Genomic DNA, 27,467 nt, shown 5'->3' on the forward strand with positions numbered 1-27,467 from the left:
ACTTTACCATATGTGATCAGGGCTATTCCAAGATGTTGATGAGTTGATTGCCTTGACCATAGAGAGGAGAGTATAAGAGGTTAGGAGATGGTCTGTAGCTCAGTGGTAGAGCGAATGCTTGGCATGCATAAGGTCCCAGGTTCAATTGCTGCCACCTCCAGGTAGCACTGGGAAAGACCCCTGCCTGAATTGCTGGAGAGCAGCTGCCATTCAGTGTTAACAGTACTGACTAGATGGACCAGTTGTCTAATTTTGTTTAAGGCAACTTCCTATAAAGAGGTTTTGTTGGAGGATGAGGGAGGTGTACATGAACTCGTCATTTTATGCACCAAAAATAATAATAAAAAATCCAGCTATATGTCAAGAATCTGCTGGCTTAGTACTCAAAACATGCAAATTAATAACATGATGTGTAGTGTGTTATTATTATTGTACTTATATCCCATTTTTTTCCTCTTGCAAGGACTCAAGGCAGCTTTCATGGTCCTCCTCTCCATTTTATCCTCACAACAACCCTGTGAGGTAGGTTAGGTTGACTGGCCCAAAGTCACCCAGTGAGTTTCATGGCCGAGTGGGGACTAGAACCCGGATCTCCTGAGTCCCAGTCCAACACTCTAATTACTACACTGATTTTACATGAACTTCCTCAGTCATATCCTTTCCTTCTGAACCCAACATTTGTATTTTTTAGAAAAATTAGAATGTTTATTATTATTTTTAAAGCAGGTTATGTTTGTTTGCAGCCATGTAGAGGTACTGGAACATGAACACAAGTGAAGCATTGGGGGAGGCCATATAAGGCATAGGCCTGAACATGGGAAATCTTTTCAAACCTGGCTTATATATTTGCAAACATCTAACTGAAGTCTTGAGGACCAGAATCTTGCTTTTTCCTTCCTTGCCCTGGGGTGGGGTGGATGGGATGATGGCTGAAGTCCATATTCTGCTTTTTGAAAGGGTGCAGAATGGTTCAAAGCAAATAGACATCAATGCAGAATAAGAATTTGGATTAGTGTACTGGCCATGGCTGATCAAAAGACCTCATGCTTCCCAGTCCAGAGTGGAAAGACAAATCCTTACATGGTAAGATTCTGGCTTGACAGTACCTGTTGCAGATTGTTGTGCTCTAACAGGGGAAGTGGGCTGAGCTAGACCTGTACACAGGTGTTTAAGGATGTGTACTGTTGTTCAAAGTTTGCTTTTGCTGCATAAAGCATGGAGCTGCCCTTGAATGTCCCATGTATCGTGTATTTTCAGGTACTTCCTATGCAAGCTGGCTGAAGATAGCTGCTCTGGACACATGCAAAATGCTTTCCTTCTAATCACTAACCCACACTCAACTGCTATGCATCTCATGTTGAAGGGGAACATTTCCAGGAAGATAAGGTGAGCAGCCCAGCACCCACACTTCTAATTTTACCAGTTAGGCTGACACTATTTCTTGTGGAAGGGAGTCCCTCTGATCTGTATTCGTATATACATGTGTGTGTGTGTGCTGAAAAACCCAGATCTGTTTTGAACAGCTAATTTCAATAGCTACCCTTTAATTTTACTATTACCATATGTTTATTTCTAGTTTAAGTTTTATAAAATAAAACTTCTTAGCATTTGATAAAAGCTCATGAGGAATATTTACACCTGTGGATGAAATCTGCTTTTTTTTTTTTTCCCCTTGCAAAATGCTGAAACAGTAAATTTAGGCTGCAATTCTAAACACATTTCCCAGGGAATAAGCCCTATTGAATACAGTGGAGCTTGTTGCTGAATAAACATGCACTGCATTTTCTAGTTTTGAGCATCCATCATACCTCCTTAACAGAAATAAATAGAATAATATGAACTGAAAAAGTAAAACAAAACACTGTTTCCCTTTTTCATTTGGCAATAAAAATAATAATAGGAATGGAGAAGGGACACAGTGTTTTATTTTATTTATTAGATTGTTTCCTTTCTCCAAGGAGCTCAAAGTTGTGTACATGGCTCTCCCTTCCATTTTCTCCTCAAAGCAGCCCTGTGAGGAAGGTTAAGTTGAGAAGAAGCGACGGACTTAGGGTCATCCAGTGAACTTCACTGGTGGGGGTGGGGTTTGAAGCTGGGTCTCCCATCTAAGTCCAACATTATACCATGCTGGCTCTCTAGTTTTACTTTATTACTATTTTATTTTCCCCCAGCTTTATTTTGAATGCTAAGAAATAACTTCAGTAGTACACACAATAGGTTGTATTCCAGTATTTTCTTTTAGCATATATTATTATTATTACAATATATATTTTCCCAACACACATTTTGCAGGTGTAAAATGTGCAGCTTTATTCTGCATATTCAGGAAATGGAAACCATATAATGCAGTAATAATAATAATAGTGCAAAATAAATAAATAATATCACTGTCGTAATGAATTTCCATCCCATAGTCCAATCTTCCCGGTGCATTGGCTATGCTGGCTGGGGCTAATGGGACCTGTAGTCCAACAGATCCGGTGGGCGTCAGGTTGTAGATTGTCTATATTGTCAACTAGGTTGGCACGCTGCTATATCTAGGCTGGCAACGTTTTCTCCGTCCAGTAAAGGTGGAAGTGGCATCTTCAATTGCATAAAGGTCCTGCGAGATTTAGATTTTTGGGAATGTTGAATATGTATTTTTTTAATTGCTTGTAGCACTTTTAATTGTACAAATTGCTTAACGATCCTGATTTAATTTATATTGGTTTATTGCTCCACTAAAGTCTATTTGAACTAAACTGAATTATAGAATCAAGATCTGCTGTGCTTTATAAGACTTTATAAGAGTGCCTGTGTCTTTAAATTGAAGAAGAAAAAGTTGCCGTTTAGCTGGTCTTTTTGACGGCAGACAAAAAAGGAAGAGGGGGAAAAAAAAAAATGAAACCACCTCCCGGTTCCCTTTAATTGCCTTTTTGGTCGCACTTAAAGGGGAGGCGCATATTGGGGAAGAATGGGCAGAAAGAGGAGACGGAGACGGGGGAGGGGAGTTTTTCCGAACTGCTTCTTCCCCGACTGAAGGAAGCTGAAAGTTGGAAAGGGACCTGGGGAAAAATCTTCTCTGTGCCAGACTGGATGGAACAGGTACAGGTGAGGCTCCATACTGGAGGAGGGGATGGAAACGGCCGGAACGGAGCGGGTGCAATGCTCAGAGCGGGATGAGCAGGGCTCGCATGCCGTTGCGGGGGACAAAGAGCCCAAAGTGGGTCGGGAGAAGCGGGGCGGACTTGCAGTAGGGACGTGAAAGGAGAGAGAGAGCCGGCGCGGTCCAGCCTCGCCGCCAGCTGCTCCACGCCGATTGCGATGCTCGCCCCGCTCCGGGCTTTTGTTCTCCGGACTCTCTCCGGACTAAGGAGGACGAGAGGGCATCAGAGCGAGGACACGGGGCCGCGGCGCCTGGGTTCACTCTGGAAGGAGAGGCTGGGGGTGCTGAGGAGGTTGGGGAAATACAGAGCTGGGAGCTGCGATGCCGAGATCAGCCTTCCCAAACCGAGTGCCCTCCAGATGTGTGGCACTACAACTCCCAGAATCCCTCAGGCAGCGGGAGTTGTACCCAGCTGGGGAAGGGTGGCCTAGATTTTCTGGGACTGGGGTGACATAAGAGCCTGGGCAGGGAACTTGGTGCGGGGTGGGGGGAGAAGATTTTGGGGGTTGGTAGAATGGGGCCACAAAATTGGTTCGGGGTGTTCTCTTAAAGGGAAGTGGGGCCCGGTAGGTTAGAGCAGGATTTGTATGGGGCAGGGAGGGGTTTAGGGACTACTGGTAAGAATGGCCTTGCTGGGTGAGACAGACATTCATTCCCTCTAGGCTACCGGCTAGCCAGATGGACCTGGGTGCTCACAAGCAGGGCCTGGTAAAGCTGATGACCAGTTCTACCTGCTCTTGGCCTCTCAGCATCTCGCATTCAGGTATACTGCCTCTTTACCTGGAGGTTCCATGTAGCCATCTTGCATTATCTGGGAAGGAAGCTGGCAGTGTCTAATTGGCAATGGGGAGCAGACATTTGGAGCTGGGGTGTCCCAGCCTAGGAGCACTGGGGACACAGTGTAGTCCAGAGGGCTAGGACTCCTGCGTTCCTTGGAGGAGAATAAGAGGGTCAGGTGCTACTGGATTTGCGTGTGTATTGGCGGGGGGTGGGGAGGTGTTATGAAGGAGAAGTTGGATTAGAGAGCATAGATGGTGGGGCTGTGTGGTCCACAGCTCCTGAAAGATTAAGGTTAGAGCTGGGAGATAGCCGAGTTCTCTGGGAAGGTGGGACATCCACCAGAAGTAGGTAGTAAAGATTCCTACATTTCTGAGTATAGCGGAGTCTCCTGCAACTTGGTGCCCTCCGGATCTTTTGGACTACAACTCCCATCAGGAACTGTAGGCCACCACTGGTTGGAGAAGTCTGACTTAAATGAATAAAAGCGCCCAATGTGCTTAAATTATGGGGGGGGGGGGATGAAATGAAATTCACAAGCTGATTCCCTTAGACTTTAGCCAGATCATGTTGTGAGTCCTCCCATCACAGTTAGCTTTCAAAACCAGTAAGTAAGGAGACTGGGCCTCCCCTGCTCTCCCTGTAACTTGATCCCTGGCTACTGGATTTTATTCTATTTCATTTTCCCTCTGCCCCCCACTCTCCAGCATTTCCATGTTTCATTTTCTACTTTCTCCAGGGGCAGATGCTGTGAAGTTAGCTTTTTGCTGGTGTGGACTTGCTGATGGAGATCCAACTGGTTACAGTGAAGGAAGAGACAGGACCAGTAACACCCACCATTTGCCCCCTATGCCAGAAGGAACTTGCTGGGCCCCTGGGGCAGGTCCCACAATGCCAGGGGTGCAAAAGCCTCATTTTAGAGCCCCAGAACTGGTTGCCTGGCGACCAAGAGGCCTTGGCCCTCCCGGCTGAGAGGCCCTACAGCTGCTCTTTCTGCCCCAAGCGCTTCAAGAGGGCCTCAGACCGGCGCGACCATGAGCGGGTGCACACTGGAGAAAGGCCATATGGATGTGGCATCTGTGGCAAGCGCTTTACGCAGAGCTCAGTGCTGTCTGGTCACATGCGCATTCATACTGGCGAGCGGCCTTTCCGCTGTGGGGTCTGCTTTAAGTCTTTCAACAATGGCTCTAACTTCCGCAAGCACCAGCGCATCCACAGCCAACCGTTTGGTTACAGGGGGGATGATGAGAAGGACTGTATCCTCCTTCCTGGGGTGAAACGGAGCCAACTGGCAGAAGGGCAAGATGGCTGCAATCTAAGCCATGGTCTCCTATCAGGGCAAAATGGCTGCCAAATCATCAAAGAACTTCGGGAAGGTGAGAACAAGAGGGACCGAGACCCAAAAGGGAAGCAAAATAATCCTCACAATAATAGGCTATGCCAAGATAGCAACCGCAGTAGTAGCCTAAGGCAAATTGGTGATAGTGTGGACCATTTTAAACCAATGGGATTAAGGCGAGACGATGCTAATCATGACGCTAACCTTGAAATGAGGCAAGGTAGCCAAGGTGGTATTGGTGTTAAGGGTCTGAGGCAGACAGGTGATAGCAAAGGTCATGCTGGTGGCCTGGGAGAAAATGGTGACTATAGCCATGGTCAAGGGGTGACTCAAAATGGTCATAGCTTCAGGCAACTGAAGTGTGTTAGTGGTGAGAATCATGCTAAAGGCCTGAGGCAAAACAGAGCAGGGGGAAGCCACACTCAGGGAGAACAGAAGCAATTTGCTGACAGCCACTGTGGGAGGTTACAGCTAGATGGCAGTAGCTGCGGAAAAGGCCTTTTGCTAGTCAATGGCAACAGGGCCTACATTCACAAGCTGAGTCAAGAGAGCGGAGGCAGGAGCTGTTCAGTAAGGAGGCCAAATGGAGGCTACCTCAAAGGACTGAAGCATAGCGATGGAGAGAGTATTGGTGTGGATATGAGGCAGAATGGTAGAGGGGGAAGCCACGTTGGTGGACTGAATCAAAGCAGGCACATCAGCACGTTGGAGCCGAGACAAAATGCCAGGCATAGAGATGTTACCAATGGCCTGAGACAAAATGGCACTAGTCACTTCAGAGAGCTGAGACATGATGGTGGCACCAACAAGGAGAAGCAGTTGGACTTTCAAGTGTGCATCCCAGAGAAGGTGAATGTTCTTGCAGGAAAAGTGTCTTCTTGGAACGGTCCTGACAGGGGCAATATTCTGGCCTGGGAAGAGCCCAATATGGGGGTAACAAGAGAAAGGGAGGAATTTGAAGGATGCTCTCCTTTAGACAGTGTTTCTCCCTGGGAACTGGAGAGCCCTGAGCCATGTTCTTTGCCTTACAATATTTCTACATCCCCCAGTCACCACTCCTTACAAGACCAGTTAGGAAGCACCACTCAGCACTGGGAAGAAGAGGGCACCCCTACACCTTGCTTTCCGTTCCAAGACCTTGAGCCCTATGATCAGCACTCCCAGTCAGCATTTGATTCCAAGCCCTTCTTGTGCTTTGCATGCCCCAAGCAGTTCCGTCGTGCCACAGATCTGAAGGAGCACCTGAGGGTGCACACAGGCGAAAGGCCCTTTGGCTGCGGGGTTTGTGGCAAGCGGTTCACGCAGAGCTCGGCCCTAGCCACTCACCGGAGACTGCATACTGGGGAGAAGCCCTTTGAGTGTGCTGTCTGCTGCCGCCGTTTCAATAACTCTTCCAATTTTGCCAAGCACCGCCGGCTTCATGGGCAGGAGGGCACAAGACGTGGTGGTAAAGTGGTGGAAAAAGAATTATGGAGTGCCAAGCCACAATGACTTTTTAGGAGGGAGTCCTCCACTGGAAGATGGAACACTAGCTATGGGCAGAGCTGTAGGTCCTATACCACCACTGCTGTAGTGGGTGCTGAATTCAGTGTCCTAAGAATCTAATTTTTTAAAATCTTTTTAGAAAACAGTAAGCTTCTAGTCCCTATGATGTGGTTCAGATGCAACATCAGACTGGTTTGATGTTTTATGAGCAAGCCTCAGGCTTGTGTTCTCCTCCCCTAGCACTTCCTGATTATCAGCAAATAACAGACTGTCTGCAAACCACAACTGGAAACTTCAAACTATAGTTCCTAATTCCTAGTTTGTGGGATGAGTTGTGTAATCCAGGGGTGGGCAGAAAGTAGATCTCCAGATGCTTTGGACCTCGGTTCTCAGAAGGCCCTGCCAGCATGGCCAATCAAAAAAGTTGGGCGTTGAAGTCCAAAAGATCTGGAGCTCTACTTTCTGCTCATTCCTGATGCAAACCATAGTTTGCCAAGACCAGGAAGTGCAGCAAGGAAGGGGATGAGAAAGTACAAATCTGAGGCACATTCATGTAACTCCAAACCATGGTTTGTTGTTATGTCCGAATTAAGTCTGTTTTTAGGGTTTCTTTTTGTTTGGAATTAACCTGTGAACCAAATAGCTTCTTTCTTGGTTTGTTGTTGCATCTCAACTGAGCTAATGAAGAGAGAGCTGACAATTTGTGGCTAATGTCTGGTGAAACTTCTGAAATAGGCAAGGATTGGAGGGGAAGCTGGGCAAAATTTCTAGTAGCCCATGCCTTGTATAGGTGTCTGCTCCTCCCTACTAAGAAAAATATGTACTATACGAAGTAAGCACATTATCTCAAATTTTCTTAATTTGTGTAGTTTTACACATTTGCTAGAATTTGGGTGGTTTTGGCTGCAGGCCTAAAACCACTTACCTGGGCATTAGCCCCATTGAACTCAATTGAACTGACTTTTGACTAGACATATAGAGGATTGTGATGTTAGACACCAAAATTGGACTATGTTGGCACAGAATTGGGTTTTCTTTAGCAGAATATGCATGGTCCTGCTTGTAGCAACCACTTGTTGCTTGTTCAGTCGTTAAGTCGTGTCCGACTCTTCGTGACCTCATGGACCATAGCACGCCAGGCCTTCCTGTCCTCCGCTCTCTCCTGGAGTGCGCTCAGGTTCATGTAGCAACCACTACCAAAGGTTTTTAAGCATATCCCCACATTCAAGAGAGCAAATTTAAAACGATTTTTAAAATGTATTTGGCAAAAACTAAGTAAATAAGAAGAAAAATAGAGATTTGTTTATGTTTTGCCAGCACTGAAGCAAGTTGCAGGGAAAGGACTAGGAAAAAGGTCTCAGAGTCTTGTAAATATTGTCAGCAAATACCCAAAGCCAGAAATAAAATATTTTCAACAGTCATTGTTCATAAGCATATGATTCATGACATTCTGCTTTGCAAACCCAAAACAATTTTTAAACGAACGTTTCATGCCAAACACTGGTGAATTTTCATAATTCTCATCAAAAAAATTAAGAACGAACGTTGCATGAACCATGTAAAAAACAAACACTTGAAGCTCCTTGCTGTATTGCCTAACAATTTCCCTCAAAACATCTACCTTCTATATCCAGCCCAGATCTAAATTTTATCAGTTTAGATCTCTGTCTTGTGCTTTTTAATCAACTGTGGAGAAAACTGTTGTCCGCCATATTTGAGATAAGGTTATGAAACTGCTGTATATTTTTAAGACGATCTCAATTCTGCATTTTGTCATTGTATATTTTGCAGTATAAACCCTTTAAGATGGCCATCCCCAAGCTTGCACCCTCCAGATGTGTTGGACTACAACTCCCATTATTCAGAGCCAGCAAGCCAGTGGGTGTGCTGGCTGGGAGATGGGAGTTGTAGTCCAACACTTCAGGAGGGCGGCAGCTTGGGGAAGGCTGCTTTCAGATCTCTGCAGTCTCCTCCAAGAGTGGATTCTCAAGGCCATTTTCCACATGCAGTACAAATTGACTTCATTGGTTGAGCTGGGTGTATTGTACTAGTCTCACAATTCAAAGCATGACTGTAATGCTACTCGGCATCACCAGTTCCAATCAGCATTTTGTGATTGGTACCTTGAGTTATCATCTGGACTTATGCTCCATTTGTGACAGCGGATGGACATGCCTAGATTTTTTGTTTTAAGGCAAGTCCTTCAGAGTGGAACATCAGAGAAGATTCTGTGGTATGACGGCTAAACAAATGGGATGTGCAGGAAGCATAAGGGACCTCTCTACCATGTCATGTAGCATTTTCCAGATGCTAATCATGTCCTCAGAGCCCCTCTTGAATATGGGAGGGACTCTGAGCAAGGAAGTGAGAGCCAAATGCAGAACTCTGCTGAGCATGATGTCATCCTGCTTCTCCAGCAGCCCATCCTCCTGCATGTAAGCCAAAACGAACAGAAGGGAACATAGCTCAGTGGTAAAGCATCTGGTCCGTGTGGAGAAGGTCCCAGATTCATTCCCAGGCACCTCCAAATTGAAGGAGCAGGTAACAGGGATGGGGAGCCTTGGCCCATGGAGGATCCCTCCTTAACCCTCTTCCAAGCCCCACCCCCTGTAGGCTAGCAGGAGAGGAGTCCCTGGGAAAGGGTGTGCCGCTGCCCCCTGAAACCATTCAGGCTGGTGTATTAGTCTGGGAGGGTGGAGTCGGGCTCCCGGACTGAAAAAGGTTCCGAACCCCAGAGGTAGCAGGTGGTGGAAAAGATGAGTAGATAATACAAGGTGCGATGGACAAATACGCTGAACTGGTATATGGCTTCCTATGGCTTTGCAGGACAAGAAAGATTTCACAAGCCAATTTTCCTAACTTGAGTTTGCTTGCAAAACATTTATTTTATATGCCCATTTAAATTACTTGAATGTCATCCAGTGTATGGATACTGTTGGATTGTATGCCACCCCACATGCCTTGAGGGGCAAAAAACACAAAAGTATGTCATTTGGCAAGTTGATTGTCTCATCGTTGCCTTAAAATTTCAAGAGCAACTTTTGAATTTGTGTGAAATGAGAGTTCTTTAGTTTTGTTGCATTTTTGAGTGTCTGCAAAATTTTGCTCCTACTGGTTGCACGAGGCCTCCTCCAGCTCCTGGGACAAGACTGGCAGAGAAGGGAGGTGGGTGGCCAGTATTCCTGTTTGCTTCAGAATGTTCCGTTTCTAAGGTTCAGCTGAACATTTTTACTTTTTAAAATGGTAGTGAGGTTCCACCATGTCTCCTCCAGCTTGCCCACTTCTGCATACCTACTGTGCTAGAGCTGTGCTCATGTTCATCAGAAACGTCCGAGCTGGACAGCAAAGGCCCAAGTGTTCAAGGTACTTCATTTATCCTCTCGGTGTACTGACAACTCCAGCCTATGCCTTCTGAGTGACTGAAGAAAAGGTGGAACTCTGGAAGGATGATAAAAGCCCTCTCCTCAGCAGAGGACACTGTTCAACAAGATGGTTGCCAGACTCACCTTGATCATTTTATGCAGCCCAGCTTGACTCAGAAGCTTGAGCTCCAACAACCCTATGTTGCCCACTGTAGGCATTTTGTTGTTTTAGCTTCAGTTCTTTGAAGATCATGGATCCTCCTGTTCTTAAGCTCTGCTTCTAGCTCTATCAGTAAACTCGCATGGTCCCAATACCTCAGGAAACCTGGTCCAATTGGTCTAGCCATCTGGACTCTTGAAGGGGAAGCTCCCTTCATACCAATATTTGACAAAATAAGCAAACCTGGCCCCTGTCCAATGCATAGCACATACATTTTCCATTTTTTAATGTTTGTTTAGTCTGTACATCGTAAATCAGACACTTTTAAAACAATTGCTTGGTTTAAAACACAAACACGCTCCCATTCCCCCACCCCTGAGAAAAACACACGCTGTACAATTCCCAAGGGGTACAACGAGGGAGGAGGGGATGGGTTACCGGTCCAGGCCCATCAGCTGCATGGACAATGACAGGGTCCTATACATATTTTAGTACACATTATTATAGGGACTTGAATCTTGGCACCAAAAGAACTGCACTTCCTGCACTCTGTGGCCAATGGGAGAAAGGGGTAGTTAGAAAAGAAGTATTTATATATAAATGTATGTATTTATATATCTGTATTAATATAAAAAGTCATCTGCTAACATGATTGCGATGGGTTGGGTCCTATCAGTAGCACAACTCTTCATTCAGAGTTTGCAATGGTCACTGGTCTGGGGATGTGTGAGTCCTGTCTCAAAAATGTCCATCTCCCAGTTTGGGATGAGTGGGAGAGTGTGAGAAAACATCAGCCACCGTCAAAACCACAGAATCCATGTTCCCCAAAGAACAGGAGGGCTGAATACGTTGGTTGCGTGGCATCTTAAGAAGTCAGGTCTGATGCTAGGAAAAGATAGAGGAGTATCTTCCCTGCCCCCTGCTTCACAATTCCAATACACAGCAGACAAGGCAGTGGGGTTGATGGGGATCTGTACGACACCAGCATCTTAGTGATGTACACTTCAGGGCTGAGAATCCATCCAAGATTGTAAGAGGCACAGCAGTGCATTGGGAAGGATGATTGGCAACTTCTGATCACATACTCCAAACCAACTGGGTCTTCAAGAGAACTCCATTTCCCAACCAGAATTAAAACCTAGATCCATCTCTTCAACCCATTAGTCCTTAAACAGCCTTCCCAGAAAACTCAAGCCAAAGAATGCTGCCTCCTGGGCCCCTTACTCTCAAATCCACTAGACCTCCTCAACCCTTCCAGATAAACTGGGGGTCCTAGTTGGCTTCTTTTCCAGTATGATTCACAAGTGATGTGTTTTAGAGGGTGCATGGTAATTTCACATTGCACCTGCTAGCAAAACCCAACCACAACAACGGACAGAAAAGTATATTTGGACAAACCAAACAGCTCTTAGAACAAAGAATGGGTGCAAACCTAATTTGTGATAAGTATCAGTGGTCAGGTGACCCCCTGCTAGGAAACATTCTGTGCCTTCTCTCTGCCATTAAATATTTGGCTAGAAAAGAACAGGTAGCTATTTTGCGCTCAATTCCTCCTTCTCACCTGTACGAATGAACTGAACGGGTGTGGGGAGTAAGGGACCCCCTCTTTTGCCGCTTTCCAGATGTCCTGATTGTGAGTACAGAAAGGTAATTAAACCGTGTTAAGGTTAACTAATTCCTCTTATGTCAGAAAAGTTTTAGAACAAACTTAGGAGGAGAGACAGACTACATTTTCTCATCTATAGGAAACAGGCCCCCATTCTGAATTGGTAAACAAGGCCTGGCTGAATCAGCATCAATTTTGTAGTTGAAACAGGCATGCCACAATCATAACCAATCCTGAAATTTGTTTCTGACATTCTAGGCCTATACATTGTTCTTTAAAAAATCTCTGGAAATCCCTTATGTTTGACTCCAAAAGCAGACATTTAGGCTGCAATCCTATATTCACTAACTGGGGAATAAGCCCAAGTGAACTCAGTGGGGCTTACTTCTGAGTAGACATGTATAGGACTGCACTGTTAGTGGTTTTAGGACATAATCTTAGGCTACCTGAGAGAGCCTAAAACTTATTTCTCCCCTCTGTGTTCCATCGTCCATTTAGGAAGCTACAATTAAGTAATTCAATAGACACATTATCTATTGGATTAGTTGTTGTGAACTCATTTTTTTCCAAGTTAAAAAGGTAGATGATATAAACAAATAATAGCAGTTAGTGTGAGAACAGGTTATCAGTTCTGGGGCTACCATTTCCTTCAATGGAAGCAATGCTCAACTAAATGTAGAAGCAGCTGACCCTACGAAGCAAGTATAGTATAAACAGGGTGTGCTGTATTCATTAATTTTGTGGGGTGAAGAGGGAAGAGAGAATCTAATATTAAAGTCAGCTCTACTTGCAAATTATGACATCAGGGAGGAAAATCCTATACGGAAAAAACGGTTTCCATATAAGGCAGGCAGAAGTATAGCCATAACCACAGGAAGATTCCACTGAATTTCAGCTACAAGTTCAGGCTTTTAAACTTTAGTATAAAGATAAAAGAAAAGGAACATCCAGTATTAGCCACTTCTGGAGGCAGGACATTAGTCAGTAGTATTTCAGTCAAACATTAGTCTCACTGGGCCTGACTCAACAGGGACAAAAAGAGTTGTCCTTGAGTTGACCCAACAAGGGAATTGTGGTGGAAAGAAGGCTGGAAAATATTTTTAACCCTCTTCGCATCTGCTTTCTCTTCTTCATTCTCTTCTTCATGTTTCTAGCCTGTTTAAATAGTTCATTTCAACCACCAAATACTGCAGGGCTTCCTTTAAGGAATACCCCCACCCAGTGGACTCCGTTTCTATCATAGTTCTCTATCCCACAACCAACCCTGCAACTTTGGCAATGTCCCCCTTTCCCCTCTTGTTCCAGGCACTGGACAACCACACGGGAATAATAATGCATCTTTGGGTCCTTATATCCTTGGGATTGCCACTCTCCAAGGTAGGAAGCCAGGGATGTGGACATGGGGATGGTAGTCCAGAAATGGCAAGGAGGCACCTTTGGTATTGCCACCAGAAAAAAAAGTTGGCATCATCTGACCTCACCAGAATGGAAACGCAATAAGGTCTCCCCATCACAACTGTCTATTATATGTAGATGGTCAGCTTCGATCACAAAGGCGGTGGGGGGGAGGGGAATCACCTGCACGGTGTCCACTGTCCACAAGGGGGCATGCTTTTAGAGCTCTTTGGTTGTATGTAGTAAATCAGCTTCCCCTCCTGCCTGTTCAGATGTGCACTGTATCCTACGCCATTTGCTGAAGGGGAAAAGAGGCAGAGAGGGAGTTGGGGAGGCACATGGGGAAGCTGGAGAGTTACCAAGGATCTTCTTTTACCATACCTCAATTAATGTTCCTGTTTCAGGGGTGGGGAAAGCCATAAGACTGGGAATGATAATGCTACCATGGGGTATTCCAGCTCCAGACCACTTAGCCAGCACTTAATTTGATGTGGGGGCACAAAATGTCTTGCCAAAAAGGGGGTGGGCACCTGCTGGGAATGTGGGTGAACTGCTGGATGTGCTGGGCAGCCGAAGGAACATTCAGTCCTGGGATGTAGAACCACCAGTTAAGTTTTCTTTCTTTTATCTAGCTTCATACCCAACCCTGAGGTTGGGGAGGGGGAGATAATACAAACAAGTAGAACTGGCCTGTATATGGGTGACCACCCGAGTACGGCTCCCATCCCAGACCTGCTCCACTCCTAGCTCAGGGGAAGGCATTACGCACTGATGGGGGATCATCTACAGGAGGCTTATGCAAGAATCCTAGCACTCTGGGCACAGAGGAAGAGGCACCATGGACTAACCCAAGGGGGAAGGGCCCATGCCACTGTTTTAATGGAGGACAGCCAGTGCGCTTTTGTACTTCCTGTCTACCCTCTTAGGGCCAATTCAAATACTAAGCAAGAGCACATGGTATAGTCCATTCAGGACTGTACCACTTTAGGAGACATATGGAGGAACGACATGTCTCAATGCTCTTTCATATTCAATGCTCCCTCTATGTGGAAAACTAGTATGTCAGGGAGAAGGCTAGGCTAGAACACTTCTTCCAGACTTGCTTGTTTTCTATGAGCAGGGAGTTGTTTTTAAATGTGAGGGAGCATTAGGGTTTGTGATCCTCCAGCTGCATCATGAACTGGTACTGTAATGGAGGCAGGAAGGTAGGTAGTTTATGGTGCAGTGGCATCTAAGTCATATTGCACCATTCACTAGATCACAATTCAAGCAGGCTCCTCTAATGTTCTATTCAGGTCATGATTAAAATGGTCAGCAGCCATGTGCCACTAGTTCCCAAGGTCCTAAGAAGATGATAGCTAACCTATTGTCTTTATAAATGTGAAGAAAGCATACAAATCCATGACTTTCCCCCGAAAGGAAGCAAGGCCCGCACGGCATAGATCAGGTGGCTGGGTTCGTGGAAAAGTTTGGTGCGTGCTCCTTGAAGACTGTACCATGTCCTGTCCTATCCTGTCCCCAAGCATATGAATTCGCTCTAATGTTCCATTCTAGGTAAAGGGGAGTACAGGAAGCACCATCTCTTCCTGAAAATGGGAACTAAGGTGGGCGTCTGCTCCATTTCAAGACGCAGGCTTCAAACAGAAACACTGGCATTCCACCAGCACTGGTCCATTCTTTTCTTCCCACTCTTTGGGAAAAGCAAGAAACGTCCATTCCCCAACACTGCATTTATGCTTTGTAGGAAAGGGTCACCTCTCTGAAAGACATCTCCCCCACCCCATTTAGGCAAGGGAATCCAGGGCGGACAGGACAATACCTATTTGTTTTGAGGAAGAGAGATCCAGCAGCTGCCTCTTGCTACTTAAGCTCCTCCTGCACTGTATCCCTAGTTCTACATGGCTTGTCCCACCCATGCACGTCTGAGTTGATGATTCTTCTTCCCAAATCCATCCCCACGTGTAGCAACTCGCTGTCAACAAGCACATCTTACCTACTATATATGGAAACCCCTGCCCTTCTGGCTCACAACAGCCCAGAACTAGCTTCATTTCCCACCCTAGAGTACCAGCATAAGGATCACCCATCTATTCTGCCGCTACGCCAACACTAGGGTTGATCCTTGTGGCCTCCCATGGCAGCAAAACGCTCCATCTTGTGGATGTGGCGGTGCTTCTTGAGGCCATAGGTGTTGGAGAAGGCTTCCCCACAGGTGCTGCACTTGAAGGGCCGCCCGCCCTGGTGGGCTTGGAGGTGCTTGCTGAAATACTTGGGGTCTTTGAAGAGCTTGAGGCAGGCTCCGCATCGCAACTCGCGCTTAGCATCGTGGGAGCGCTGGTGGCGTAGGATGGACGACAGGTAGAAGAAGCTCTTGGAGCAGCGGTCACAACGGTAGACCTTCTCGCCCAGGTGTACCCGCTGGTGCTCCAGGAGGTTGCTGCGGTAGCGAAAGGTCTTGCCACACGTCGGGCAACGCTGGGGCCGGGCGACGACGTGAAGGCGCTGATGTTCAGCCAGGCTGGATGACTGGGCAAAGCGCTTGTTGCAGAGGGCACACTTGTAGGCCCGCTCGCCAGTGTGCACCACTTTGTGTTGACGGAGGTACCACGAGCGCAGGAACCCGCGCCCGCAGACGGCGCAGCGGTATGGACGCTCCTCTGTGTGGCAGCGCTGGTGGCGCATCAGGAGGGCAGCCTCCCAGAAGCGCTTGCCACAGACCGGGCAAGAGAAGTGGCGCTTCTGCAGGTGGGTGCGGCGATGTAGAAGCAGGTCATAGGCCCCCGCAAAGCTCTGCCCACAGACCGTGCAGGCCAATGTGCGACGCACCAGGTGCACATACTTGTGGGTCACAAGCCCCAGGAAATGCTTGAAGGTCTGGCCACAGATGGAGCAGGAGAAGCGTTCCCCACTTGGCAAGGTGGGGTGGTGATCTTCGTAGGATGTCAGGCTGTCACCACCGGCCAGCCCATTCTCCAGGGGGGCCACTGCAGCTGCCGTCTCATCTGGCGGCAGGAGCCGCTCGGGAGCAGCCTGGTGGACCAGCTTGTGCCACATGAGGTTCTCGATGAAACCAAAGCACTTCCCACAGACGTCGCAAGGGTACGGCTTCTCAGCCACATGGACCTCCTTGTGGCTCATGACGTGAAAGAGGTCGGGAAAGCGCTCTCCACAGTCGGAACAGCCGTAGGTTAGCCCCTCGGGAGGTGGAGGCAGTGAAGGCCCCATGGGTGTCAGCGAGGGACCCATGGGGGGCAAAGAGCAAGGCAGCTGTAGCCGGTGGATCTGCTTGTGCCGGGTCAAGCTCTGAGGGTAGCCAAAAACCTTCCCACAGATCTCACATTTATAGGGCCTCTCCCGGGTGTGCACCACATGGTGCTTGCTGAGGTGGAAAGATTCGCGGAAGCGCTTCCCGCACACCGCGCACTGGTGAGGCTTCTCACCTGTGTGGATCCGCTCATGCCGCTTCAGTGTCTCCCGCCGCCCAAATCCACGGCCGCAGATCCCGCAACAGAAATTCTTGCCCGCTGCTGTTCCCACCAGCAGCGGGTGGGCACCCAAGAGCCCGTATGATGTGGGCTTGGTGTCTCCCTCAGAGCTAGTAGCCTGTGGGTCTTGAGGAAGGAGATAAGCCCCTGGGGGCAGATAGGACAGGGCACCGGTGCCATCCTTGGGCAGCTGGGCTCCCTCATGCTGCAGCTGCCGATGGCGCAGCAAGTTCTGGGGGGCCACGTAGCCCTTGCCACAGATGTCGCACTTGTACTCAGGGCGCGGGGGCAAGGTGCCAGGGGGGGCATGGGTGGCCTGGTGTTTCAGCAGGTAGGAGGCATCTCGGAACTCCTTGCCGCAGACCCCGCACTGCACGCGCAACAGGTCTGAGTGGGTCCGCACGTGCCGTTTCAAGCTCTCGCGGCGGTTGAAACTCTTCTGGCAGACGGAGCATGAGAACGGCTTCTCGCCAGTATGGATGATCTGGTGCTGATGCAGGTGGCTCGGCTTCTTGAACACTTTCCAGCAGAGGGAGCAGGTGAAAGGGCCTTCGGCCTGAGCTATAGCAGCACTGAGGGCAGAAGCAGCTGTCCCCCCAGCTGGCGCTGGCACCACCTGCGGGTTGCCACTCTGGGTAGGAGGGTGGGCTGCTCCCTCAGCGCCGGGAGCGGTGGTTGTATTGTTGGCATTGGCGGCAACTGCTGCAGCTGCCGCCGCCACTGCCACTGCATTGGCGGCGGCAGCATTGGCAGCCGCCGTGGCATCCTCGGTGTCTTTGTGGCAGCGGCGGTGCCGGATGAGACTGGAGATGTGGTTGTAGGTGCGCCCACAGGTGGTGCACTCGTATGGCCGCTCGCCTGTGTGCACCAACATGTGTTGCACCAGGTGGGATGACTGCTTGAATGACTTCTGGCACACGCCGCACGGGAAGCGCCGGTCGATGAAGTACTTCAAGCGTCGGAAGTAGTTCTTGTCGTCCTTGCCCGCCTGGCTGTCCGTGGCGGCAGTGGCAGCTGCTGGGGGCGGTGCCTGCCCGCGTTTGAGGCTGCTGAAGAGGTGCTGGTGGCCGGAAAGGTCCACGATGCCCCACTGGGGAGTGTTATAGGCAGCGGCTGCAGCAGCGGCAGCTGCTGTGCTGTCAAAGAGAGGCTGGCCTGTTGCTGGCACCACCGCTGGAGCGTTGTAGGATGGTTGCTGCTGCGGTGGCGGCGGTGCAGGGGCCCCTGGCTCAGCTTTCTTGACTTGAACGTTGGCGGCTGAAGCAGCTGAGGAAGAAGAGGAGGACGGGCCCTCGGCTTTGGGCTTTGAGGAACCAACAGCTGCAGAGACACGGTCAAAGTGGGCAGGAGGGGCGGCGGTGGGTGGCTGGGCGTAGTCGTACTGTGGCTGTGGGCAGGGAAGGGCGGCGACTGCTTTGGCGTGCTCGTGGTTGTAGGCCTCCATAGGTTCAAAGCGTTGGTGGTTCAGGAACTCCAAGAAGTCGAAGGGGTAGCTCTGGAAATGCACACCCTCGTCGCTTGCTGCATTGGCTTCCATCTCCGCCCGGGAGGGGGCACTGCCTAGAGAAAGGGGAGAAACAGGACAGCAATGTATATATACCACGCATCTCAAGCACAGCAGCACTCTCCACTATGGTAGCTTCATGTTATTGTTGTTTTAAATGAACCACCAGTACCTGCTATGCACCATATACATAATGGGGCAAGTCAACAATCTTGCTATTTAAAAAAAGGGAGTTACCAATTGGTGTTATTACTTTATTTCCCAAGTTCACAGCCCGAGGATCAGACATAGCCCCCCCCCCATGTCTTCCATTTAAGACAATAATGAGACAAGAAGGCACACTCTCTTAGCCTAACCTACCTCATGAAGTCATTATAAAATGAGGTAGACCCATATATGCCACTCTGAACTTACAGAAAGAAAGCGCAGGGTTGTTGCATGGAGTCCACCTTGAGGAACTGGGTTTCTCATCCCTCCTGGTCCTATGATTTCCTACTCACCCTAATCTTACCTAGAATCGTATGTACTTCAATAAACCTACATTATTCTGCATTCAAGATATTCTAATATTCTGAACCCAGAAATGCTGAATTCCGCAGCCCATATCAGTTACGTAAATTAATCCTGTTGCATATATTTTATTTTGCACAACAGAATTCTGTGTTGGTTCATCACAGGGAAAGGCAGGGACCTACACAGAGTCCTGAAGCTGCCCCATTCACTGGAATTCCTACTGAGACCCTCTCTTTGGCCACCTGTATGTGTTACACTCTTTCTTACCATGCTTCATAAGAAGCATGGATCAGTGCAGGATCAAACCAAGCTGCACACAGTTTTTTCATACCTAAGTGTAAGGACAGTAAGACAAAGTACAAATGACTGCACACTTTCTCCCATTGTACCATCATGTGAAGCTGTCCTTAGTAGCAAGGGATGAGACAAGCTCTTGAGTCTCTAATACGGCTATTAACCATAGTAGCTAAAAATAGATCCTTTATGTTCAGAAGCAGTATGCCTCCAAGTCTCAGACACTGAAGTAAAACAATGGAGGTTGGCTATCTCCCATCATGCCTTGCTTGCAAGCTTCTGGCTGGTTACTGTTGGGATGGAGAGTGTTGGGCTAAATGGAACTTTGGCCTGTTCCAGCAAGGCAACTGTTCACACTGACAGGGACTGGTCTTTTCAGTCATTTTCCAACTTTGGAGATATAATAATTCCCTAGCCTCCAATTGAACCTTTCACATTGGTGAAGGCAGCTGAGAGTACACAGGAGAAGCACAGGGGAAAGAGGGCAGGTGGGGAAAAAGTGTACTGAGAACTGTAATTGGTCCCCTGCACTGAGACCTTGACCACGGTACTGCTGTTCAACAGTTTTGCTTTTGAAACACAGCGCCTTCTACCAGTAGCGCTGACCACTTAATCAGTACCAACAGCAAGTGAATCTAGAGGATACCCAGAATGCTTATGCTCCAAGTATGTCTGGCTCTTCCCATCTCAGTGAGAAGGGTAAGAACAGAACCTAATCAAGGAATACGTTAGCGTAGCGTTAAGCCATAGCAGAATATGATGAAATTCTTGGAGAAGCTCTGCAAAAGCATTGTAGCTCGTCACCTTGAGGTTCCTCCAGATTCAGAGGGGAAGAACATGGTAGCTGGCCACAAGGCCTCGTTACATTCCCTGCCAAGTCCCAGACTTTGTAACAGCGTTTATTGAAAAATATAATCAAAAAGTCAATTTGAATAACTATACAAAACTATTATATTTGCATTATCTGTGGCCATCATGTGCCCATCCAAACAGAAAGCCCTTGTACGGTTTTCAGCATCTGCTCCTATTCGGGCTCTGGTAACAATCCAAGGGATGAACCTTGGTGCATAGACTGTAGAGCACACTATTGGGGGACGAAGACTGCCATTTTACCAAGCAGTACCTTACTGCAGTGTGGGTGTACATATGGAGATCTGGTCATCTGCAGCATCCATCCATGTATGGAAGGTCATTTTACCACTTCCTCTGGATTCCTGATCCAGCACAGATGTGTCATAAGATTCTCCTCACCATGTGGGTGGATGCTACAGATGGACCCAAGCTCACTGCGGCAAGTTACTATCTGGTAAATTGTTGCTATCTATATTCATCTCTGTCAATGTTGGGGATTACAATGAGATGTAGGGACCAAGCTATGTAGGGCTCTATAGTTGTTGCACTGAGGAACATAGGAAGCTGCCTTATACTGAGTCAGACCATTGTTGCATCTAGTCCAGTATTGTCGACACTGAGTGGCAACTCTTCAAGGCTTCAAGCAGGAGTTTTCCTGCTCTACCTAGAGATGCCAGGATCGAATCTTGGGCTTTCTGCATGGATAGCATGCAGCTCTGGACTTTTTCATTGTGTGTGTGTGTGTGTGTTTGTCTTGGAGGCTGCCTCATATATAGTGAGCACTTCCATGTAGGAAGAAGCATGAAATCTACATATAACTCATCACACAGGACAGTCACGTGTGTGTTTTGTTTTGTGTACACACACTAGCAAGCCATACCCTGCAATATAATGATCACACATACCTGTATTTTGCTTCATGTACACCCGCTGGGATGCTGCATTTAACTATGGACTTCTAGTGTACATACACCCAACAACAAGCATATATGTGTGATCATCACATGCAATTATTTACATGTGGATTTCATCATTCTCATACATAGAAGTGTATGAGAAATACATAGGAACAGCCTATGTATTACATAGTAATTATTATTAGTAATGTAATTACTATTGTTGTTGTTGTTGTTCAGTCGTTCAGTCGTGTCCGACTCTTCGTGACCCCATGGACCATAGCACGCCAGGCCTTCCTGTCCTGCGCTCTCTCCCGGAGCGTGCTCAAGTTCATATTCATTGTATCCGTGATGCTATCTAGCCATCTCATCCTCTGCCGTCCCCTTCTCCTTTTGCCTTCAGTCTTTCCCAGCATCTGGGTCTTTTCCAGGGAGTTTTGTAATTACTATTATTAGTAGTAATGTAATTACTAATGTAATTACATAGTAATACATTACTAATTATTATTAGTAATGTATAACTATGTAATACATAGGAACAGCCAGTATGTAGCCTGATGAAGACTGAAGGTAAAAAATAAAAGCTTTTTTGTGGGTTCTTCAGTTTACCTTCCTTGCTGAAGTCATTTTCAACAATTCTACACGAACCTTGTGCATATATGAGTACATGTACACACACACACACACACACACACACACACTTAATGAGGTCTTTAGGTCACAGCTATTACTCCAGCTTTTCATTTTGAATTTTCTTAAGCATCAGGGAATAGATGGATAAGATTCCCAAACCACAGTCCTTCCCCTGACACCACCCCGTGCAAGACAAAGATAAGAAGTTGTACAACAGAATGGTATTATCACCACATACTTCCACCCCAACCACCGCCATGGACAAACTGCCCAAGATTTAAAAGAAAAATGGCCTCATCCAGAAAAGAGAATTGTATGGAATTAAAATGCAGCAGAGGAAGGCTTGTGAACCAGGTCTCCTTTATTTAATACCAACATGTGCCATGAGCTGTGCTGAGCACAGAAGTGACCCAATGCCTAACACATGAACTACATTAATGCCTAACACATGCCTAATGCCTAACACATGCCTAACGCCTAACACATTATGCCTAGCACATAAATTATATTAATGTAGTTTAATGAGCAACATTGAGGAAAATACAAATAGTAATAGTACAGTGCCTGCCTAGAACTAAAGTCTATATTAGATGGGCCCAATGAAGATGGAGGTTAAAGCTGTCAGTGACGATTATATTACATCCACTATCAGAGGCAGTATGCTCTGATAGTGCTGGGGGAACACAAGCAGGAGGGTGCTGTTGCATTCATGTCCTGCTTGTGGGCTTTCCAGAGGAATCTGGATGGCCACTGTGGGAACAGAATACTAGACTAGATAGGCCTTTGTTCTGATCTAGCATGGCTCTTCTTTTGTTCTTAAGATAAGACACAAGGTCAGGGAACAACAGATTAGTACAAGGGGTCAGGTGGTAGTGGAGGTGCCAATAAGGTTAGATCAAGGTGGTCTAGAAGAGGGCTGAGGGGCCTTAGTGGGTTTGAGCTGGGTGGACAGGACTAGGAGGATGCAAGTGGGATGCAGCAGCAGGACAAGGAGCCAAGGATAGTATTATTGAAGGTGTGAGAGCTGTGAACTAGAGTTCCTTAGCTCCTGAAATGGGGAATGGGTTCTATTGCATTAATTCAAACATACAGTGCTAGGAGTCAGGAATCCTTGGTTCTATCTGCAAGCTTGATCCTAGTTGGCAGCCAAGTAACATGCTTCATTGCTGGTTTCTCCCTGTATGTCTGGAAAAGTAATAGATTTACCTCTCTCTCTCTCTCTCTCTCAGTGGTGGGAATTTTCCATTAACCTACATACACAGAAGTTACTTTTAAGAAGTAAAAGTTCTTTTAAGGGGGACCATAATGCCAAGAGACCCCCATTTTTTAACATATACTTTTCCAAATTAGGAACTGCCCACTAATTCTCCACTAAGAGTCAATTCAAACAAGCATAACTGAGGCAATGCAGTTGTGCTGCAGGGGCAGAGCAACCTGAAAGTTTTGCTGGCTGTGGAGGAAAGAGTACATTGATTGGCAGCATTTCTAGGTAAAAACTGCACCCTGCATGAAAACTATATATGTAATGGAGGAGACTGATGCAGTCCAGCATGTGGGTAATGCCCACTGAAGTATCAGTAGCCAGAGATAGGATGGAACATTTCCAATGGTCAAGGCTACTATGCATTGTGCACCTCCTTATCCCCCACTCCACCTGACTAGCAGAAGAGAATAAACCAAAAAAATGCATGCATAAGCATTTTTGCTTAATTACTACACAAGATGTAGCTCTTTGTGGAGCCAATTTTTTAACTGTTGGTGGGGGTAGTGTGAAGTTACATCATCTCCCATTATAGAAGCATGAGGTAGCAGTGCTGAGAATGATTTCTGCTTGACAGCCTACAGAGCTACTGCCTGTCATAGTGAGCAAGATGGACCAACTGACCAAACCTGACTAAGCTGGATGCACTTGGAAGTTTGCATAAACCTGGGCATAAAATGAGCAGGATGGGGACAATTTTGGATACTTTAGCTGAAACTTGAGTGGGGTAACCTCACAGTCCATGAGAAAGGTACATTAAGGCTGACAGTGCTGAGGTACACAGTTGACTGAAAAAGCCAGGAGATGTTGCAATATGGAAATATGGACATTCCTCACACTGACGAGGAGGGCTACAAGACAGCTATGTATCTGGGACCTGTTGTGTAGTGAGAAGGAAATATGATGCCTTCCCAGTTGGTGGAGTGTAAGGATAGAGGGGAAGTGAGGCTAAAATCAGAGGACACTAGACTGCAAGGGATACGCTTCTGCTATCTGTAGGTGTAGGCAGAACTAAATATCTGGCAAGGGAGGTTGATTTCAGTGGGATATGAGTGACACTTCCGTGAAGCAAATTCTCTTAAGCATTTGAAAAGGAAAGGGGGAAAGGCGGAAGGTCCAGGTTCAAACTCTGGTATCTCCAGTTAGGGCTGGGAAAGTCTCCTGGAGAGCTGCTGCCAGTCAGTACAGGCGATACCAAGCTAGATGGAGCAACTCGGTATGAGGCACTTTTCTACATTCCTAGAAATTAAGAAAATGGAGGAATGGGGAAATGGATTTGCAGTAGTCGGCAGGGCTGCAAGATTTGTGGGAAAATAGAGTGGCTCAACTTTAGGGTATGATATAGGCTGGGCTATGGGGCTGAGCTGGGTTTATAAAAGGATGTGGCATTGACTAGAAGGATGAAATTGTGGAAGCGTAATTACTGGGCTACGGGGGAGTGGAGAACACACAGGCTAACGGTTTGGTGTTGGTTTGGGTCAACAGTGATCTCTGCTAAGATAGAAGTCAAAATATGGGGTGATAAAACAAGCGTAGGGTAGCATATATAGATGAAATCGGAGGGGTGGGGGGAGAAGGAAAATGACCTAATCCGGGCTTCTGGTTGGGGTCAGATGTTAGAAAATGGGATGGAGAAGAGGCAGAAGGAATGAATCCTGCTGGCTAGAGAATATGGAGAGGGACTATAGGAAAGCGGAGGTGGAGGATGGGGGTGAAACGGTTTTGAGAGTGACCAGGGTGGGGCTATTCAAGAAAGGGAGCGGAAGTTAATAAAAATGTGGGGAGGCGGTCAGCCTCGCAATAAAGAAGGGGGGCAATCTAGGAGATAGGGTCGGCTCTAGGGTGGCACTCACCGGTGTGTGGCGCTGCCCCAGCCTCCTCCGCGCCCCAGGCAGGGGCTGGTCCTTGAGTAGCAAGATTGGTGTGGGGGGAAGCCCCCTGGCCCTTCCCTTACCCCCAGGGTACGCGGGGGGGCGTTTCTGGTCCCTCTGGGGTGGGGGTAGGGGGGCACCGCCAGGCTGCAACTCACACAGGCCCGGCCGGAACCGGAAGCCTCCCTCCCCAAGCAAGAGCACCGTTTCCTGCCCTCCCCTCGTACCCATCAGCCTCTGCGTATTCTGCCGCCCCCCCTCCTCCCCACGGCTTCGATTCCCAGAGCCCCTTGCGCGTGTCCACGTGTCCTGCCCCTTACGCATGAATCGTTGCGCGAGCTGGTGTTTCTCCTCCTCTGTCTTCCCGGTTTCTATCCTTTAGATGTTGCAATTCGACGCTATGCAAAAATAGCGCACTGCACGGCGCGCCAGTGCAAGGCATGGTCACGCTTGCAGGGTACAAAGCGTTACGGCTCAGGGTTGCCAACTTGCGTGTGCTTTTCTGACAGTGCTTCTGTGCCTTTAAAAGGTTGCTTGGCAGGAATTTCTTAGCAGGTGAAGGTTTTTTTCTGGCATGGAGATGAAGCGACAGGAAACTGTATTTGCCGGGTATCTGCCTGCCAGGCAACTGTTAAGGGCACAAGAATTAGGGTGAGCAGTAGGAAAGAAGGCTATGTGGTGGCCTCGGGATTATACTATGGAGTATTAATAGGATAAAGACTTTAGGCTCACCACACAAGTAGAAAACTTTGTATGCCTGATGTGTGCCTTCCTAATAGTGCCACCTTCATATTCTTACTACATTAGGAACATCATTTCATGAGTAATAGCATTATGCAATGGACCACCATGGTACATAACTGTAAAGCAGTGTGCACTTATGTACCACGATGCAGAATGCCACACAACACAGCGTAATATATGTATACGAGGTATATCAAATCAATTTATTTCTAAAATGTATTGCCTGCCCTTGGCATCCAAACTGAAATGAATTGCAGAGCCAAATTCTTCACCTGGCTAATAAGGAATTGATGTTTCTATCTGAATTATATCTGAATCTGATAAATATCAATTCCCCAAGCACCTTATCCCAATGCCTGCACTGTCCTGCTAAGCATGGACTGCAAAGAACAGCGCAGGACCAAGGAGGGGCAAATGCCCTCCCCCCAAACAACAGCATAGTTGGGGACACAGACTTCAGTCACACATAACCACATTTCATTCTATTTTACAGTTGCATCCATACTTGCCATGCTGTGCTGCAAACTGCAAAACAATAGAAGGAGAAGGAATAACACTGGCATGCATTTTGTCCTACTCACATGGATTGGCATCCTGTGATTAAATTCTGTAGAACATGGCAAGGATGCCATGAGCTACACTGGTAATTCTAAAGGCTTGGTAAGCCTTTACCAGAGGCTTACATTTCACATGCCTGCATTAAACAATGTGTTGCACATTAATAATTGCTCACTAATGTAATCTATTAGTCTCAAAGTGGGTAATCACTGTCCCTTATATCATGTCAGAATTGTTCTCTGAGTTGTTACCATTATCTGGGGTTAGGAGGAATGGCAATATTTGTGTTTTAAAAAATTCCTGCTCTACAGACAGGGTACCTTTGAGTATGTGAAAACTGACATGAACTGCCTTTAAAGAAAAAAAAATGCACAGGAAAATGCTTTTGCGCTTGTGAGGAGTAGCCCTTTTCTGAAATACATATTTTAAAAAATAAAATAAAAGTAGGGAAATAAAACATGGAGGAAAGACACAGATTCTAGCTTTATATCCTCCATTTCTGGTAATAAATCATGCAGATGTAGTTCTGGCTGCTCCAGTGAAATTTTGGTTCCTTGTAAACCACATGCTTATAACATACAGGAAAGGACCCTGGCACCTCTCCTTTTAGAAATCAGAACACTAATTTTATTGACACTCAATCTTTCTATATCCAGAAACCGTAAACGTAAAAGGGATTTTATTTCATTTATTTTGGGATTATTTTTAACCTACCTTTCAGTCCCAAAATTGGGCCTTCAAGGTAGCTTACATAATTTCATAAATAAAAATACAGTTATAAATACAGTAAATGTATAATAAATGGACCAGAGACTTTAGGTTATAAATAGATCTAATTTGTGTATTTCTCTTTGGGCTTTGGTGTGTGTGTGTGTGTGTGTGTCTGTGTCTGTATATATATATATATATATATATATATATATATATAACGTGGGGGTAGATAGGACTAATGGTAGGTTACCTCACTGCCAGCTCTAGGACACCTCTGTCCCTGTATCACACATGCGTGTTTGTCACTTAATGACAGCAGTGTCAACTTTTCATCTATCATTGACCAAACACCACAGACAGGGCTTTCATGTCACCCCTCTTCAAACATACGGCTATTAAGGGACACATAGCAGCCTGGAATGCTTCCTTCTTGAACAAATCCCCTCCCAACTAGTCCCTCCAGTCTGTTGTTCCAGTAAGCTCCCCAGATGACCTTTTCAAGTGGCAAACTTGCAGGGATACTGGTCCTTGTGGTGTCAGTTCCAACAATGCAAAAAACACTCTGGGGACATTTGTATCTCTTTAAATGAGGGGTTGACTTCCGTGCAACAAAACCCAAAAGAACCCAAATCAGGAGCTATCACTTAGGATGAGGTGTGGATTGGACCAGCTGCTTAACAGATGTCCTGGGCCATTTCCCATGAAAAAAGCAGCTGGTGTAAACATAACATTTAACAGAATATTACACTAAAACAACCTCAGAACACAGCTTCCATAATTTGTTTCCCTGCTTTTTAGAGGTTCATATCCCTGTGGCTAAAAGAAAAACAGACGATAGCATGTTTTCATTTAATCCTACTGCAGCCTTCACTACAG

At 46.8% G+C, this 27,467-nt stretch overlaps 2 protein-coding genes across 5 annotated transcripts; one reads left to right on the forward strand and one right to left on the reverse strand.

Moving 5' to 3' along the window:
* The first annotated feature begins 2,927 nt into the window (after positions 1 to 2,927).
* ZNF784 (zinc finger protein 784) lies at positions 2,928 to 13,773 on the forward strand. 4 transcript variants are annotated; one of them, XM_084805713.1, is made up of 3 exons: positions 2,928 to 3,084; positions 3,808 to 3,908; positions 4,662 to 13,773. In XM_084805713.1, the coding sequence occupies exon 3, from the start codon at positions 4,707 to 4,709 to the stop codon at positions 6,750 to 6,752; it is 2,046 nt and encodes a 681-aa protein (XP_084661839.1). In that variant the 5' UTR covers positions 2,928 to 3,084; positions 3,808 to 3,908; positions 4,662 to 4,706; the 3' UTR covers positions 6,753 to 13,773. The 4 variants fall into 4 exon arrangements, with proteins under 4 accessions (XP_084661839.1, XP_084661837.1, XP_084661840.1 ...); XM_084805712.1 differs by having other exon boundaries at positions 2,944 to 3,090; XM_084805711.1 differs by lacking the exon at positions 3,808 to 3,908 and having other exon boundaries at positions 2,928 to 3,090.
* Positions 13,774 to 14,790: 1,017 nt separating this feature from the next.
* ZNF865 (zinc finger protein 865) lies at positions 14,791 to 26,229 on the reverse strand. Its single transcript, XM_084805709.1, has 2 exons — positions 24,561 to 26,229; positions 14,791 to 18,314 (listed from the first exon to the last, which is right to left on the reverse strand). Exon 2 carries the CDS (start codon positions 18,289 to 18,291, stop codon positions 15,379 to 15,381), a length of 2,913 nt encoding a protein of 970 aa, XP_084661835.1. The 5' UTR covers positions 18,292 to 18,314; positions 24,561 to 26,229; the 3' UTR covers positions 14,791 to 15,378.
* Between the last annotated feature and the right edge of the window lie 1,238 nt (positions 26,230 to 27,467).

Source organism: Heloderma suspectum, chromosome 6 (genome assembly GCF_057233095.1).
Source record: "Heloderma suspectum isolate Gila_16-S chromosome 6, 16-S_ref, whole genome shotgun sequence".
NCBI classification, from domain to species: domain Eukaryota; kingdom Metazoa; phylum Chordata; class Lepidosauria; order Squamata; family Helodermatidae; genus Heloderma; species Heloderma suspectum.